Source organism: Lolium perenne, chromosome 4 (assembly GCF_019359855.2).
Source record: "Lolium perenne isolate Kyuss_39 chromosome 4, Kyuss_2.0, whole genome shotgun sequence".
Lineage (NCBI taxonomy): Eukaryota > Viridiplantae > Streptophyta > Magnoliopsida > Poales > Poaceae > Lolium > Lolium perenne.
In genome coordinates, this window is record NC_067247.2 from 6,000,868 (window position 1) to 6,018,500 (window position 17,633).

Sequence of the window (17,633 nt, forward strand, 5' to 3'; positions counted from 1 at the left end):
TTGGCTGGTTTATAAGAAAAATGGGTCAAAACCCGATACAACAACAGGGCGCTACAAGCCATCCACGAGGACGCACACCACATGGGCCAAAATGCTTAGGTGTCAGTCAAGTCACCTTTTATCATAAAACTAAATCTTATACGCAGATATGACTATCTTAATTGGTCATAATCGTCTAGAAATAACGTCGTAGACCGCGTGGTTCAGGCTATGCCCATTTTGTGCTAGCAAATAATGATGTTTTGATTCAAATAGTCGTAATTTTCTAGGGGTTTTGACCCTCCCAAATAGCTAACGACCAATTAGTACGAAATCATCACAGAATTATGACGATTTTATCCACAGTCACCGAGAAAATGTCACAAGTCAACACATTTCTTGTAGTGATTTTTTTTAAATGGCGGCCAGATCTAGACCTGGGGCTGCTGAAATTTCGCCGGATTTTTTAAAAAATAAATTCCGGAGGGGTGGGTGGGGTGGGTGGAGGAAGAGGAGGCCGGCCGTAGGTGGTGGGTGGGTGGTTGGGTGGAGAAGGAGGAGGAGGTCACCGGAGGTGGGGGAGGAGGTCGCCGGAGGAGGAGGTCACCGAATGTGGAGAAGGAGGAGGAGGAGGAGGAGGAGGAGAGTAGGGAGGAGAAGGAAAGAAGGGGAATTGGATGAGGAGGAGAAGGGGAGGAGAGGAGGGAGGAGAAGGAGAGAAGGGGAAGTGGAGGAGGGAGGAGAAGGAGAGAAGGGGAAGTGGGGGGGGGGAGTGGAGGATAAGGTGAAGTGGAGGAGAGCTGGAGGAGAAGAAAAGATAGAGGGAGAAGGGCGTCATCGGAATTCAAATTCCAACCTAACAATTTTGTGGCGCATATGCATTTGGTGCGCCACAGTTTTTTTTCTCGTAACTTTTTACTCTTTTCGAATTTGTCGATTCTGTAAATTTCAGAACGGCCGAAGATAGTTGAATTCAGATGTAACTTTTTCTCCCGGTCATTTTGATAGATTATGCGTCTTTTCCCACTTCGTATGCAACCAAAAAACCGTTTTACCATTTCCCCACTTTGTTTGCAAAAAAAATTCAAAATTCAAATTTGTTAATTTCCTACCACTTAATATAAGTACAGTTCAAAGGAATTTTTTTTTGAAGTTTTTATAATTTTCTATGATTTTTTAAACACTAAAAAGGCGATCCACGGGGGTGTGCTGTGTGGTGGTGCGTGGATGGGCGCATGGAGCCAAATGCGCCACAGAAAGAATCATTTACGTGGTGCATGGAGCTCCATGCGCCACACAAATACTCAGAATTGGTCAACCCAATTATTGGCCGCGGCCCCACCCGATTTCTGTGGCACATGGACAATTGGTGTGCCACATAAATGCCAAATTCTGTGGCGCATGGAGAGTTGGTGTGTCATAGACATGTCATTATTTAGTGGCGCACGTGCTTGGGTGCGTCACAGATTTTTTTATGGCGCATGGTTATTTAGTGCGCCACAAAAGGTATCCCACCTATAGCTATTTTCCTACTAGTGTCGTCACCTCCTGGGAAGATAACTAGCGATCGACGCGTCCGACGAGCTTGAGTCCCCCTCCGACGAGTGGTCATTGGGGTCTTCGTTGTCGTCCGTCAACGGATATTGCGCCTGCGCCCTTGCCCGGGCCCTTGCCTCCTTCTTTGCCGCCGCTGCCTCCTCCGCCTCCAGCCGTCCACCTTGCACCTTCATCTTCTTCCTCGCCGTCCTCGGCGACGGCCTCCCCCTCCTCATGCTCGCCGTCTGTCGGCGGGGAGCTAGAGATGCTCGGCGTGGCAACTCTATCCCACCAATGCCGCCATCCCGGCGGCTTCCCCTCGCTATCGGTATCCGACAGCAATGATACGTTGCTCATGGCTTGAGATGGATGGCAGACCGGTTGGAGATCCTTAGCGCACGAACGAGTCTTATTGACTGGGGATTAAAGGCGGCGCATATACCGAAGAGTGTTGTGATTGCTCTTCCGCGGCAGTTTGGCGCTCCATTCCGGCGGTTCGCGCGTCGATCGACACGGTTTCCACTCCGGCAGTTGCCCTTTCCATGAGTTGTTGTGCTTAAATTGGCGCCGACTCAAGCCAGGGTCGCTGCCAGGCGGGCCCGTGGGACAAAGCGAGCGGATTCTCGACGCGACCGCGTAGTGTCCACGGAGACGCAAACGTGCCGCATCACTATGCGTCGCCTCGCTGGAGCAGGGTGCAGGCGCATTTTTTTTTGGATCAACGGGGCGACGCATTTCAGACGCCCCAATAGCCCGTTTGCATCGCCTGGCGGACGCGAAAATGACTGTTTATGTCCGCGCGTCCGTTTGCGTCTTGGTGTGCTCCCAGCGGGGCGACCCATTTTTTGTTTTGCAAAATATTTAAAAACCTAAAACGTAGAAACTATACAAACTACAGTTGTAGAAACCTAGACTACTTGCTGCCCGACGGCCCGGCCCTATCGTTGCGTCCCTCCCTCATCTGCATCTCTGCCGCCTGCCTGCTCGGTGCGCCGCCGCGTCCTCTAGCAGGCGCAGGCGCAGCGTCTCGTTCGCGGCGTCCTCGGCCTTCTTGAGCCTCTCGAAGGAGTCGACAAGAGCCCTCTGCTCCGCCGCCTTCTACTCCGGGGTATGCGCAGCAGGGTCATCAGAAGACCATGAGATGTCAGAGTCGTCGTCATCTGCGGCTGCGGTGGCCGCCACCATGCGACGTTCCATCTCGACATCGAACGTCGCGTGGGCCGCCCGCTCCACCTCTGCTTCCTTCTCCACGTCAGCTAGGAACTTGGCGTCCCTGGACGGGTCCAGGAGGTCGTCGGTGTTGTCGTCGTCGTCGAACTCCTCGTCGGAGCTCGAGGCCGGGGGAGGTGGAGTCAGAGGTGGAGGTGGAGGCGCGGCAGCCTGGCCGCGGCCGGCGCTGCTCATGGTGGCAACGGTGGAGGTTGAGCGGCAGCGGCTCTACGGTGGAGGTTGTGCGGCGGCTATGGTTTAGTCTGGGGGAGATGAGATGCGCGCCCCCTGTTTATATAGGCCGGAGGCAGGTGACAACCACAACACGTGTGGCATCGTCATTACTTCGAGCCAGGGCCGCTAGCAGGCAGGCATCCAAAGGGCATATTTGATTTGGGCCTGATTTTTATCGCCGCTGACGGGCCGGATCACCGTGGGTTGCCTGATGCAAGCGACCGTTTGCGCGTTGCAGATGCCCTAAGGGCATGTACAATGCCAATCGCTTATCCAGGGGCTTAAGTGAATGAAAAAAGTAAATAGCAAAAAACTAAATCGAACTTATCATGTAAGCAATGCTAAGCGCTTATCTGGTCGCCTGCACAAGCGCCTCTTCAACGCGAGAACTTGGAACGCCCATACGAAAAAAAGAGAAAACAGCCAGCCACTGGATAATATCCTTTGTCCGTGAAATCAGCTGGCAGGTAGCGCTCATCTAGCGTCCAACGCTACGGAAATCAAGCGGATGACTAACGGTTTGCCAAGCGCTCGGCGCATCAACAGGCGGCGACGCAAACAATTATCAGCAGAGCGAGGAGGGGATTTCGAAGACCACCTGCGCTCCCGGCGGCGCTCTTCCCCGGCCTCTCCTCCATGCGTCCATGGTGCGCCCTATTCTTCTCTTGCCGTTCCATCTTCCATTCTTCTCCCCTAAAGTCTGGATCTTTCTTTTTTTTGAAGCTGAAAGTCTGGATCTTTTAATGGTGCAGAGCTGAGAGACAATCCTCCCGGCTGGCTCCACTCGTAACTGCGCCGCCCGCTTTGTGAGAGAGCTGGGAGATGGAGCTGCGGTCAGGGCGTCGCCTCCGCTCGCTACCTACGCCTCGACCTCGCCGTACTCGACGGCCGCCTGTCTTCCCTGATGGCGACGGGTCGGACAGGTTCACCGCCCTTCCGGATGAGATGCTGCTGGAGATCCTCGCCCGCCTCCGGTGCGCCCGCGCCGCCGCAGACACTAGCGGCCTCTCCCGCCGCTGGCGCGGCCTCTGGAAGCACCTCCTCGAGCTCTCCTTCCGCGACATGCCGGCCGACGCTGCCGTCGCAGCCCTCGGCCAGGTCGCCGGCCAGGTCGCCGGCCAGGCTCTGTCCTTCCTCGAGGTAGACATCCCTTATAAGCACAGGGTTCCGGAACCTGCCCGCGTCTCGGCGCTGCTCCATGCCGCGGCGCGCCTTGCGCCGGCAGACCTCTTCTTCCGTCTCTACGGGGACTGTAAAGATGGCAACTTTCCATTCGAGATCCCCTGCTTCGAGCGCGCCACCTCGGTCAAGCTGTACATTATGGGCCTTTATCTAATCCCGCCGGCAGGGGCCGTCGAGTTCCCTCTGCTGGAGAAGCTGTCCGTCGTCTGCAGCCGCGTCGACACCGCGGAGCTGGTCCGTCGGTGCCCTCGCCTGCGCGTGTTCGAGATCCAGTTTTATCCCTCAAGAGATGTCGCCGCAAACCGTATCAAAGTCCACTCACCCACGATTGAGGACCTTGCGGTTGATGTTTACCGCCAACTGGATAGACTGGACATCATTGCCCCCGTGCTTAAGCGCTTCAGCCTGCGGGTCAAGATTGGCAAGGATTCCACTGTTTCTTTCTCAGCTCCGATGGTGGAAAATATCTGGTGGTATTGCTCATTTCAGCACAATTATGTCGGGTTTGGAGAGAAATGGCGTCTTTCCTCCCTGAAGCTAGTGATGGAGGAGAACGTAGGCGTCCTACATATGTGGATATATTGGAAGGTTGACGACTTCTTTACTGAATCCTGATCTACTTCCTCTCCATACCTGCAGCCTGTCTTTTATTTATATAGCACAGTCTCTTTAGTTTCCCATTCATTTAGCTACCATTTTCTTTCTTGAATTAGATTTGCGACATGTTGCCGATTTTTATTTGTTTTCGTTACTTGACATTCTTTGTTCATTTTGAAGGGTTATGATGTGCTACCTGACCGGACCTTTTCTCAGGAGATAGCACAGCTTCTTGCCTTTTCTGTTCTGGAGTTAGAGCTGGAGTTAGATTTACAATCGAAAATTCATGGTATTGGAGCACTAGTATCACATCTGCTTGGAGTCTGTTCATCTATACGAAGACTCAAGGTGGATAAACAATACTTTGGGGTAATTAATTCTCAACTTTTGCTCCGAGATTCTTCAGAGTTCAGATAGACATATAAGTTGTTGGGTTTTATTAGCATCAATAATTCATAAAATGGTACTTTCCTTTCAGGCCACAAAATGCTCACCAAATTGTCCTTGTGATCAACCCCAAAACTGGAGAAATGAAATTATCTCTTTGACAGCTCTTGAAGAAGTGGAGCTCATAGGTTTGGATGGAACTGAAAATGATGTTGATCTCCTGAAGCTTCTCTTCAGATGTGCACCTTTGATGAAGAGCATGACCGTTGTATTGGCCCCTGATTCTTCTTTACCAACCGACCAAGATTGTGAAGAAATCTATAGCATGTTTGAGGAAAATCCTCATGTCAAATGCTCTGTTGATCGCAGCCCTTGCAAGGGCTAAGCAAGGTTATGAATCCATGGTCCCCGATCTGTCTTGTCAAAAGTTGAGTTCATTTATTTCCCTAGCCTAGTTTTATGCTGTTGCTTAAGTAACTAGATCAGTTCGATCAACATGTGCCCTCTGTCTCGGCTACCAAATGAAATGCATGTATGTAAGACCGGTTCTTTGGTTCAGACTAACGAAAGGGATCATGCCCAGATCTTAATGTTCAGCTCTTAGCTCAATATATGTGGTAAAGTTCTAGTAGAAATTTTGCATCTACCTTTTCATTTCGTCCACATGAGGCAAGGTTGTTAACACTATCTGTTGCGGAAAATAAATAAATACTCATAGCAGTTGCAATGTACTGCAGCGAGACTAGAGGCACGCCCAACACATAAGAGATGGTGCCTGTACTACGTTGATTAGCTAGTGCATTTCTGGGGAATGATGCATCCACAATGCAACATATGCGCCTATTCCATAAACTAGCGAGGTGACAATGTGACATGTGCATTCGCACGGTTAGGATACACTATGTTTCTTATTGTTTTATTCTTAAAATGTGTGTTCGCACAATAATAAAATATATCTGAAACATGAAATGTGAAAATAACATAATTGCAGTCTGGTGAACTTTTTTATTGTCAATAGCAGGTTTTTGGGAAGTAACAATAACTCAAGACTCATGTCACAAAAGCTTGCGGTTTGTGTGTAAGACCATAGACTTTTATGTCTATCTCTAGCTTTCATTTTACCACTCATCTTTCCTACTACCTCCATCCCAAGGCTTAAGGCTTATTTGTTTTTTGGAAAAGTCAAATCAAGTAAAATTTGACCAAAATTTTAGAATAATCTATAAATAAATATGATATTTTGTAGATAGCACATGAAAATATATTTCATCTATCTAATAATATTAATTTTGTATTTCACATGTTAATGATTTTTTATAAAAAAATAGTCAAACTTAACATAGTTTGACTTTCTAAATGAAATAGGCTTTAAGCCTTGGGAAGGAGGTAGTATGTGCTACTATTATCCCACCACTACTAAATTAATGGGAGACTCACCGTCCTGCACGCGAAAGAAGAGAAATGAAAAGATAAACAAGGAAAAATGGGCGCTGAAAATATAAATGGGTCTACAAACACACCTGACAAAGGAAAGCGGTTCAAAATCTCGGCGTCAAGATGTGTGCAGATTTGGACGATCTGATGGTCAAAAGTTGATTGATGGCCAAATGAGATTTCAGCTAGCATAGAATTAGGAAAAGAGAAAAAGAAAGGTATATCTAGTATCCAGTGTGGTGGTGATCTAAGCTAGCTAGATGCTGCTTGCTTGAGTTGCTCTTTAAATATCAGCTGGCATCCTGCAAGCAAATTTTCGACTACTTCATGGTTGTGTTGGTCTTGTTGGTGCATTTTTTGTTGGTACTGGATCCTTTTTTTCAATCTAGCATACGAGAAAAGCAGAACAAATTTAGTCCTCCTCAAATTTGATTGAATCTCATTTCAGAGACGATCAACAAAATAAATCTACCAGGTAAATTAAGTGGGCACTGCTAGCGCCGAAAATACAAAGGTGAACATGGGTCTATTTGGACTTGAATTTCAAATCTTGAAATCATGTAGAGCATTGTTCATTTGGCACTTAAGAATTACCTTTAGTGCACCGTACAAAAAAGACTTGCAAAATTATCATTGAAGAATTAGGTGCTTTTAAAGAATGTGAAAATTACTATTGAAAATAACCATCAATAATTACTGCAGAAATCAATGTGAGATATTAACCATAAAAAATTACTGCAAGGTAATTAGTTTTTAAATTGAAGATTTGGACAAAAGAAATTAAAAATAACTGTTGAAAATTACTACAGAAATAACCATCGACAATTATCGCTGAAAAGTTGAAACAGAAGATTTCTATGTATAAATAAATCAATGTCGTCAAAATTTACTGCGGAAAATAATGTGCAAAAATTACTGCAGAAAATTGCGGTTCATGTCGTTTTACTGTTCATTACTGCACAAACTACCGGCAAAATCTACTGCAATAGATAACCGTAGAAATTCTTGTTCTTCCTCGTTGGTCGTGTTCATCAGGTGTACTATTCATCCAAGGAAACCAAAAATATTGAGAGCACACTGTTTTTAACATAACCCTTCTTCTCATATAAAGCATTCCATTACATGGTATGCCGTATATTTTTCTGATTGTCTCTAAATGATAAAAGTAAATCATCATGTAGTACAACTTGAGTTGTTTCGTAAGTGAACGCAAGTGCTTTGTCTCCAAGATTTTCTTTTTAATGAACGCAAACAACATACAAAAGGTTCAGTTAGTGCAAAGAAAGAACCAAAGAACTTGGCTTGTTTGGGTTGCAAAATAGTAAAAATATCCTATCTACATGTTTCAGAAAATAGTAAAAACATTAACATGAAAATTCCAAAAAAAAGCGTGATCATTTCGGGAACGAGGCAAATCCAATAATTAAATCTAAGTTGAAATAAGTGAATGTAAAAACTACTTACATTGTAATACTGAATTGCGTATATTTTTTTTCAAAATCAAATTTATATGCTTCTATTTGACCTCTCTCTGTATAAATTTGTCAAAAAAATAAAATAAAAATTACAGATATGATTCTTTGCCAAGTTACGAACATGAGCAGATTGTACCATTAGCTTTGATTTATCAACTGGCATGACCAGTATACATACTCTAAAACATCGATGCCCAGAAAGGGCATGTTCTACCTACAAGAGGTGCCATGCCATTTTTTTCTAAGAAAATCTTGCAAGCAAGAACAGCAGGACAAATCAACCTTGTTAACGGCCAATTGAAACTGCTGGCTCGCATTTCATTTCTTGGTGCAGCGACTCTGTACTTCGTTCAATTCATAGTCTTTTCTCGAGAAAAATATGAACTGCCAGCGCTGCATATATACATCCATGTGCGTTACAAAGTTACAGACTGAAAGAAGAAAACAAAGCCTGCACCGGAAATGAATCCGCCACAGCAGTTGCAGAGTTAAACTGTCCACCCTACAAATGTAACGGGCCGTACAGGAAGATCAAACTAGCTATATCTTCCAAGGTTAAACAATAACAACAAACATATCAGCTAACCTACCAAGCTTTGACTAGTCTGTACATCAAGAATTAGGCCTCTTGGGTTTGGGCGATACGACTGATGGTGAACTTCGATTTAGCAGACCTCCTTGAGGCATGTCCCCTCCGATTCAGACTCCACTCCACGCGGTGTTATGTCGAATAGCTCTTTTTTCTAGACGTTCTCAAGGATTGGTTGTGCTCCTTCCCCTCCCAGGTGCTCTTCTTGGTGTCATTTCGGCTGCTGCCATGGTCCGTGGGCAGTTCAGGTACCTGCAACATCTATCAGCAGCAAGTGGTTAGCAAGCACAATTGGATCTACCAGTCAGCAAGAGAGGTGTTGTGCTCAGGAGTTAAGCTCGTTCTTTCTTCAAGTCAAATACCCGAGCTGATGTTAAAAGCTGCTACCTCTGTATGCTATTGATACCACTGCACCAGAACGCTTCTGCTTTCCACACCAGATTCAGCTCTGGGCTAGATAATGATGGTCACTACAAATGGAATCACTATTATTGGTGACAGTGATCAGATGCATATAGATACGTATGCTAGTCATCCATGGACATTGTTTTCAGGATCCACAAACGCGCCCTATCCTAGTACAACGCTAACTCAACAAGTCTATTCCACAAATGTTCATGAAGGGCCGGCCACAGTTTATCCTCTATAAATAAAACTCACAGCAATACAATGACTCAACAACTGATCACTAATTTTACAGGTCTGGAAGGACAGCAGTAGTACTACCTATGTCATGTCAGTGAGAAGTTGAGCTCATGCCAAATTTAAAAGACAAAATTTTAAACTGACTTAATTTAAACTGCAGCTAAAAATTAAGAGAATAAGTGTTGGAGAAATCTAAAAATTGATAACACAAAAATTCAGTCAGCAGGATACTAGGTGCAGCACGCACATAAAATATTCTAATTACACGGAGGTGGTTGTCAGTGAAGGGTGCAGGATAGACATAGTATATTAGAGACAGAAGATTTGCTTTTGCACATAAAAGTGGTTTTCACATTGTAGGTAAGATCTCCTTTTTGGTAGTGGATATATATTACCTAAATTTTCCTATCTACACCATTATTCAAAATTTAGCATTTTTTTAATTGAACGTAAATACCCCAAAAGTTCATGCCCATCTAAAATGCAAACTTGAGTAAATTTGATATTGCCACCCCTCAAATAATTCAGATTAATTTACACAGAGATCATACATACTCTTCAAGAAAAAGAAAAGGAAAGTTTTGAGGGAAAGTACACTACCTGCTAATGGTAATCCAATTACTGCTCACTTTAGCTAATAAGTACCCTTGGTTCCTGGCTATGACTGGTGCACGTATCTCCATGAAATAAGTAAAGATTGTTTGGTCGAGAAACACACACCTCTAAAAAATATGGTTGCATTAACAAAGTCATAAGAAAAAGATAAGGATGATTCGATCTTCGCAGTTGGCAGCTACGGAGAAGCTACCGTTGCAAGACGTACCAGTACACTATGACTGTCTTTGGTCCATGTGCTTTTCAAAAAGTGACACTTTGCTCTAGTTTCTCCTAGCTTTTAGAAGCTATTGACTAAATTGTACCAGTCTCTGTCATGATTTGTACACCTGAACTCCTCTCCTTGTTCCACACCCAAGCAATTCATTTTGCAGAGACCAAAGAACATTCGAACAATACTCTTGTGCCCAAACCATGTTGTCGTCCCCATATATCCTCTCTTTGTCCGTGATTCTATTCATCAACCAAGCCAATCCTGGCATGACCATCGAGACAGATATTCCTCTGGGTTCCAGAATCGACGCAGCTGGCACCCAAAGTTGGGTCTCCCCCTCGGGACGCTTTGCCTTTGGCTTCTATCCTGAAGGTGAAGGATTTTCAATTGGGGTGTGGCTTGTGATAGACACATCTAGATCCGTCGTGTGGACTGCCAACAGAGATGATCCCCCTGTTTCTGGTGGTTCAGTTGTGTTAACCTATGGCGGTTCACTTCAATGGATTCCAGCTAACGCCGGTAGCCAAGGGAAGTCCATATCTGCCACCTCTACTCCAGCTGCCTCTGCTGGCATGTTGGACAACGGTAACTTCGTCTTGTTTGACATGAAGAAACATGTCATATGGTCTACCTTTAGTTCTCCGTCGGACACCTTATTACCAGGGCAAAATCTGCCTCCTGGCAGCCAGCTCTTCTCAAGTGTATCTGACACTAACCATGCCACAGGAAAGTATCGCCTTTTCAATCAGGAAGATGGTAACCTTGTGATGTATCCTGTGGGCGCGATAGACCCTGATAGTTCATACTGGAATACTGGCACATACGGCAGCGGCTATCTTCTCACGCTCTCATTGGATCCCAACGGCACCTTATGGCTGTTCGACCAGAATTCCACATATACAGATGTGTTGTTCCTGGCTAATCGGTCTTCTTCTAATGCTTCCCCAGACAGACGACAGAGCTTCTTCCATCTGACATTGGGTGCTGATGGTATTTTGCGACTTTACTCCCTTGTGTTCTCTGGTAATGGGAAAGCGCCCATAACAGAGGTCAAATGGCTGCAGCCCAGCAGCAATCGCTGCCTTGTCAAAGGCGTTTGTGGTCCAAATAGCTACTGCCAAGTCACTGCTAATGGGGAAACTAGCTGCTCTTGTCTCCCTGGTTTTGAATTTTCAATTGCTAATCAAGGATGCTGGAGGGTGCAGCAGATTGGCGGTTGCGCAAATAATGATGACATCAGAATGATATCCACAATGGTTCAGGTGAAGAACACTAGTTGGTCAGATAATTCGTACAATGTCCCACCGCCAACAACAAGCATCGAAGCTTGCAAAGAACTTTGCCAATCTGACTGTGCCTGTGAGATTGCAATGTTTGACTCGTACTGCTCAAAGCAGATGCTTCCTATGAGATATGGCAGGATGGTTCCTGGTAGCAACATCACACTATATGTGAAGGTTTACACACGAGATACCAAAGTTGTTATCAGAAAGAAGGCTTCAAAAAGTGCTAGTTCAGTTGCCATGTTGATATCAGGTGCTACATTGGCCATCTTCTCAATTGCTGTACTCTTTGTGTCCACATTACTTTGCAAGAATCGGCAGGCCTTGAGGTACACGAGACCTCCACAACAACAAGACTTCGAACTTGATGAGACTATCGGCATTCAATCCTATTCTTTCCATGATCTAGAGTTGTCCACAAATAACTTTGCTGAAGAGCTAGGAAGGGGTGCATATGGTACCGTGTTCAAAGGTGTCTTGACCAGCAACAACAAGGATGTTGCAGTGAAGAGGCTCGAGAAGATGGCAGAAAATGGGGAGCGGGAGTTCCACCGGGAAGTGCGTGCAATTGCACGAACACACCACCGGAACCTTGTATGCTTGCTTGGTTTCTGCAACCAAGGCATGCACCGCCTACTTGTGTACGAGTATATGCCAAATGGCTCCCTTGCAGATATCCTTTTCAAGTCGGATGCACCCCCTTGTTGGGGCAACAGGCATGCGATTGCCCTGGATGTTGCAAGGGGATTACAGTACCTGCATGAAGAGATAGAGGGGCCTATAATCCACTGTGATATCAAGCCAGAGAACATACTCATTGACAGTTCCGGGGTGGCAAAGATCGCAGACTTTGGCCTGGCGAAGCTGCTAATGGGGAACCAGACACAGACTTTCACTGGCATCAGAGGCACACGGGGCTATCTCGCACCAGAGTGGAGCAAGAACATGGCAATCACTGTGAAGGCAGATGTGTACAGCTATGGCATCATGCTTCTTGAGATGATTAGCTGTAAGAAGAACATGCAGCTGAAGCTGGCTGGCGAGGAATGTAACATTTCTGAGTGGGCCTATGAGTATGTGGTATCCGGTGAAGTAATGGAAGTGGCAGCCGGTGAAGGTGTCAACCAAATCGAGCTGGAGCGCATGCTGAGGATCGCTATCTGGTGCACTCAGAATGTGCCGGTGACACGGCCTGCAATGAAGAGCATCGTTCAGATGCTGGAAGGAAGTGCTGAAGTTCGCCAGCCTCCACCGCCAGCATCGTTTTCGCAGTCACTGGGGTGATCTGGAAGCAAATGACAAATCTGACTGTTTCTCTTCTTTTCTTTTGGCAACGACAAACCTGATTGTTTCTGCAAGACAAAGTAAATTTCTCTCAAATAGCACATGAGATGGCGGTAATAAAAGGTAAGGTGATTAACTGAAGCACATATATGATATATTATGATGAACAATAATCAGGAATTGAAGCAAGAGATGTTCAGAAGTGTTAGTACACCAACAACCAAGGATACAAGTACCTCGATGTGGATCATGTTACCACTGGGCTCTTCCACAAGCCTTTTGCGCCATGTGACACATTTCCTACAGTGGTATTCCAAATTTGCTGCCCTCCGTTCCACGCCTCACCATGATCATCAACCTTCCATATCAGTACAACTATTGTAAGACATACACACAATATTATATGTAATAACAGTCTAAGAAACATCTTTTTGTCCATGTTTCCTATGCATGCAAAGTGTTTGGTAGTGTATACCTTGTATCAATTAGCATGATGCACTTGTGAGTTGCAACTACATGCCACAAGTAGATATGCTTTCTCTGCAATTTCTGAACCGATAGCAAGTGCACCTGTAACCCATACAACAAAAGACAATAATAGTCACTGATTTTTAATACATATTAATAATGTGATACACATATTTTGCTCAGCAATATATGTGCGGGCTGCTTTCGCTGTTTGAAAATACTTGGCATTTGTTTGGGCAAGAATTTATTTTTAAATGTTCCGATTGGAGTGGTACTGCTAGATGTGCCGAAACAAATATTGTTTACACTATTACACTTCCACAGCAAATGTAATAAATGTTGGAAATAATCTTGTAGTTGCTTAGTAGTTAAGCTAGCAGCACTAGTTCAGTTTGGGTTTTGCTTGTAGCAGCAAAACGCCATCTAGACATTAGCTGTACTTGGTCGGCCACTGTAGCAGGTCGGTCACTGTAGCAGGTTAGTTACTGTACTAGGTCGGTCACTGTAGCACCGACCTGAAAACCTCTATATAAGAGGCACCCTATGTGAAGCAATAGAGAGAGAAAAAATGTAGCAGTCTAGAGCTGCACCAAGCTACTTGTGTCCACTTTCAATTTGAGTTGAGAGTGTGTGTGTCCAAGTGCAAAGAGTGAGTAGCAGCAACTCTTAATAGTAGCTTTCATTTGGTATCAGAGCCACGGCGATGGCGTTGGTTCCGCACGGTGGTGGCGCCGGGGGGAGCGCGATGCCGCTCTTCTGTCCGATACTCACCCGCGACAACTACACTGTCTGGGCGATCAAGGTCGAGGCCAACCTCGACGTGCAGGGCGTCTGGGAGGCGGTGGTTCCGGAAGACTCGACGGTGGCGGTCGATCCGGAGAAGAACAAGAGGGCGAGGGCATACCTGCTCGGCGCGCTCTCGGAGGACATTCTCCTGCAGGTGTCGTCGAAGAAGATGGCGGCGGCGATCTGGGAGTGCCTCAAGGCGCGGTTCGTCGGCGCGGATCGCGTCAAGGCAGCTCGGCTGTCGACGCTCCGCGGCGAGTTCGATCGGCTGATCATGGCGGACGGCGAGGAGCTAGACATCTACGCTGGCAAGATCGGCTGCATGGCCACCAAGTTTGCAAGCCTCGGCGGGACGCTGAGCGACGCCCAGATGGTGAAGAAGCTGCTCGACACCGTTCCGGACTCGCTGTTCGCGGCAGTGGCCGGCATCGAGCAGTTCTGCGACGTCGAGACCATCTGCTTCGACGACGTGCTCGGGCGTCTCAAGGCGTTCCAGGAGCGGACGGAGCGGCGCAAGGCGGCTGTTGGCGGAGAGCGTCGTGGCGACCAGCTGCTGCTCACGGCCGCTCAATGGGAGGCACGACGACGTCAGCGCGGCCGTGGCCACGACCACAACGACATCAGGAGCAGCGTGGACTCAGGCGCGAGGGGACGGCGCGGCAAGTGCTTTGGGCTGTGGCGTTCGCGGCCACTTTTCCCGTGACTGCCCCGAGCCCAGGAAGGAGAAGGCGTTTCTCGCCAACGTCGACTACGAGCCGTCGTTGTACTAGGTTGTGACTTGGGGGGAGATAAGCCATTTCGTGCGGTGTCGACGACCAGCGTGTTCGTGCGCGTCTAGGTTGTACATGGCCGTGGCAGGAGTGCCCAGCTTGTCGTGCGTCAGAGAGCGTTGGTGATCTGTTGAAGGCCTGCGGCGTTGTGCGCGTTGGAGCGTGTTGTGCGTGCGGCCGGTATGTGCGGATCAAGCAGCCAAGTGCGCGTCTCAAGATGAAGACGAGGAAGAAGATGACAAGATTAGGGGGGTGATTGTTGGAAATAATCTTGTAGTTGCTTAGTAGTTAAGCTAGCAGCACTAGTTCAGTTTGGGTTTTGCTTGTAGCAGCAAAACGCCATCTAGACATTAGCTGTACTTGGTCGGCCACTGTAGCAGGTCGGCCACTGTAGCAGGTCGGTCACTGTAGCAGGTTAGTTACTGTACTAGGTCGGTCACTGTAGCACCGACCTGAAAACCTCTATATAAGAGGCACCCTATGTGAAGCAATAGAGAGAGAAAAAATGTAGCAGTCTAGAGCTGCACCAAGCTACTTGTGTCCACTTTCAATTTGAGTTGAGAGTGTGTGTGTCCAAGTGCAAAGAGTGAGTAGCAGCAACTCTTAATAGTAGCTTTCAATAAATATATTAGGATGAAATGAAAAGTCAATGATAAAGACAAGCACAATCCATTGTACAGTTCCAGACCAATCGCTTCCATCTCTGGCTCCAAGTATATCAGTTGGATGAAGGAGTAGATGTACGATGCAGCCATATCAAGTTTCAAGAAGAACTCTTTAACTTAAGTTTGGATTCCTTTCCACTTCTTTAAAAAAATCTCTTATGTATATACTTAAGATTGCAGGCTCCAGATTCAAACACAACAATACAATCATTCAATTTACGCAACAACACATGTGCAAGAGACATAAGTAGAGGGAATTCATTCTGTTAGATGAAGGTACATACCGCGCCTTGACTCATTTCCCTTGGTGCTGAGTTGAGCTCTCTGCACCGGAGCTTTCTTCTTCCAAGAGAGCGCCTAGATGCTGCAAACGAAATGGTTCTTAGACAGAATTCCAACTGAGGGCAGAAATGGGGACCGGTATGATCTTTGGGTTGGTGACTCATGAGTCAGGACCAGCTAGCTGCCTCTCTTTCTTATACACTCAGAAGCTCAATGTGAATTTGTATACTTTCTAGGACTCATCCGGGTTCAGAACAGTCCCATTATTTACTCCTTTCTTGTTAATTATCTTGATTGGAGCATGGAGAGACGACTGAGTTGAGAAGATACAACCAAACTTAGCAATTGGGTACATGACCAGATGCCTATGATCTTTTTCAATATCATGTGGACATTGTTTAGTGGTCAATGGATAGTCTTTTAGTATCTCGTGTCTAATTGTATTCTCTGTCCATGTATTGGATCAGCTTGGGATTTCTTGGTAGTTGTTTAATCTTGTGATGCTCGGCAAATGAAGAAAACAGGACCGTGGACTAACAACTAGTGGGTTCACTTGAAAGGTAAATGAATCTATCATGTCTAAATAGGCACCGGAAATGAATTCACACACTAGTTTACAACTTTAACTTTTGACTAAACCTACCGGTGAATTTCGACTGCTTTTGCATGCCAAATAGCAAAGTCTGGGTGCTACGATCAGGGGATACCATTTGATTTAGCGGCCTTCCTTGAGCTTTGCCGCTACTTGGTAGAAGTTCTGCTGCTGACATGAGTGGTAACTGCAACAGCCATAATAACACGGGTTGGCGCATCGCTCGTTTCCATGGAATCCCAACACTGTTGCCCTGCCTTCCACGCCGTGGCCGTTAACTTTCATTGAGCAGAAAGTACAATTGACCATCCAAGAAGATTCACATGTAAGAGAAAGAATTATACTTACTACTGTTCTTCCCAGAACCTGTCACACAACCGCTGTTCCGTCGGAATGGAGAGCGCGTTGATGCTGTCGGGTTGGATGCGTCAGCCTGGAACCAAATGAAAACTGTCAGATGATTTGCTGATGGAGAAGTGTATGCAACCTGCTCAACCTTTGACAGCACTTCATCAGCTCAGAACTCTGCAGACACCACTGCAGAGGTAACAGGCAACTGAGGTATGCCATCATGGCATCATACATGGAGACGGTGTCGTGATGGGGGCGGCGCTCCACTGGAAGGCGGGTAAGACGTGGACACGCACGGCGGCCGCGCTGGGGGACGGCGACGGCATGTTCTGCTGTGTGCCGACGATACAAACCACGTACGTGCCGGTGCCGGAGCGTGGCAGGCGCGGAGGCTGCAGGATGCGGCGCCGGGCATCAACGCCCGACGATGTCGTGTCGGTGTGGGAGGGGCGCGGCGCCGCCACGTCCGCCCACCTTACGCCAGCATCCGCCGCCTCATTGGCAGTCCTTGCCGTCGGTTTCTTGATCGCGCGCGCGCGCGCGGGACCGGACCCGCTGCTCCTCAATTGAAAAGCCGGCCTTTGCATCACGGCGCGCGGCTTCGGCCGTGGAGTGGGTTGTCGGCCGCGACGTCGAGATTCGGAGGTCGCGGGATTCATAGAGGAGAACGGGAGCTCGGGCGGCATGGCTAGCGCTAGGGTGCGTCGCCGAGAAACCGGCAGTGGAGTCAGTCTCTGCGGCTAGCGGTCGCCGGGAGCGGAAAGGGGATCCGTATGTGTATGTGTCATGTGTGTCGCTTTTTGTTTTTTTCTAATTTTATTTCCTAGTACATATGTAAAGAGCTAATGCTTCAAAATAAAGGTCTCACACTAAACCCAATATAACACTTTAGCACATTGATTGACCTATATACGATCTTTAACCCTCGATTTTTACCAGATAGTATAAATAGTTTGTTGTATTTTGTCTTGCAAGATATTCCCATTTCATATTTATGTATACTAATTTTACATACATAAATATTTCAAATATAAACTATAATCCAAGTTATACGCT

The 17,633-nt window shown here is 46.7% G+C and overlaps 4 protein-coding genes across 11 annotated transcripts in view; 3 read left to right on the top strand and 1 right to left on the bottom strand.

The window, feature by feature from the left end:
- The window catches only part of LOC127349406 (putative F-box/FBD/LRR-repeat protein At4g00315), a 78,968-nt gene extending 73,248 nt beyond the window's left edge, over nt 1-5,720 (top strand). Inside the window, exons 1-4 of one of the 3 annotated variants that reach the window (XM_051375156.2) lie at nt 3,322-3,605; nt 3,682-4,728; nt 4,918-5,106; nt 5,216-5,720. In XM_051375156.2, coding sequence (XP_051231116.1) covers nt 3,781-4,728; nt 4,918-5,106; nt 5,216-5,509 — 1,431 coding nt within the window. In that variant the 5' untranslated portion in view covers nt 3,322-3,605; nt 3,682-3,780 and the 3' untranslated portion in view covers nt 5,510-5,720. Of the gene's footprint in view, nt 1-3,321; nt 3,606-3,681; nt 4,729-4,917; nt 5,107-5,215 lie in introns of those variants that run through there. The other 2 variants (XM_051375154.2, XM_051375155.1) reach the window with 2 other exon arrangements.
- A 2,676-nt stretch (nt 5,721-8,396) lies between these two features.
- LOC127349410 (uncharacterized) lies at nt 8,397-17,356 on the bottom strand. Of its 6 annotated transcripts, XM_051375164.2 has the most exons (6): nt 16,723-17,356; nt 16,575-16,659; nt 16,278-16,479; nt 15,637-15,716; nt 13,139-13,233; nt 8,397-13,021 (listed from the first exon to the last, which is right to left on the bottom strand). In XM_051375164.2, the coding sequence occupies exons 3-6, from the start codon at nt 16,444-16,446 to the stop codon at nt 12,964-12,966; spliced, it is 402 nt and encodes a 133-aa protein (XP_051231124.1). In that variant the 5' UTR covers nt 16,447-16,479; nt 16,575-16,659; nt 16,723-17,356; the 3' UTR covers nt 8,397-12,963. The 6 variants fall into 6 exon arrangements, 5 of the variants coding, with proteins under 5 accessions (XP_051231124.1, XP_051231125.1, XP_051231123.1 ...); XR_011742326.1 differs by having other exon boundaries at nt 8,397-12,731; nt 12,900-13,021; nt 16,278-17,356; XM_051375165.2 differs by having other exon boundaries at nt 16,278-16,413; nt 16,575-17,356.
- Nucleotides 10,297-13,114, top strand: LOC127349405 (G-type lectin S-receptor-like serine/threonine-protein kinase LECRK3). The gene has a single exon (XM_051375153.2). The coding sequence runs from the start codon at nt 10,297-10,299 to the stop codon at nt 12,661-12,663; it is 2,367 nt and encodes a 788-aa protein (XP_051231113.1). The 3' UTR covers nt 12,664-13,114.
- On the top strand, nt 13,469-15,067 carry LOC139830437 (uncharacterized). The gene has a single exon (XM_071818438.1). The coding sequence runs from the start codon at nt 13,835-13,837 to the stop codon at nt 14,618-14,620; it is 786 nt and encodes a 261-aa protein (XP_071674539.1). The 5' UTR covers nt 13,469-13,834; the 3' UTR covers nt 14,621-15,067.
- Nucleotides 17,357-17,633: the final 277 nt, after the last annotated feature.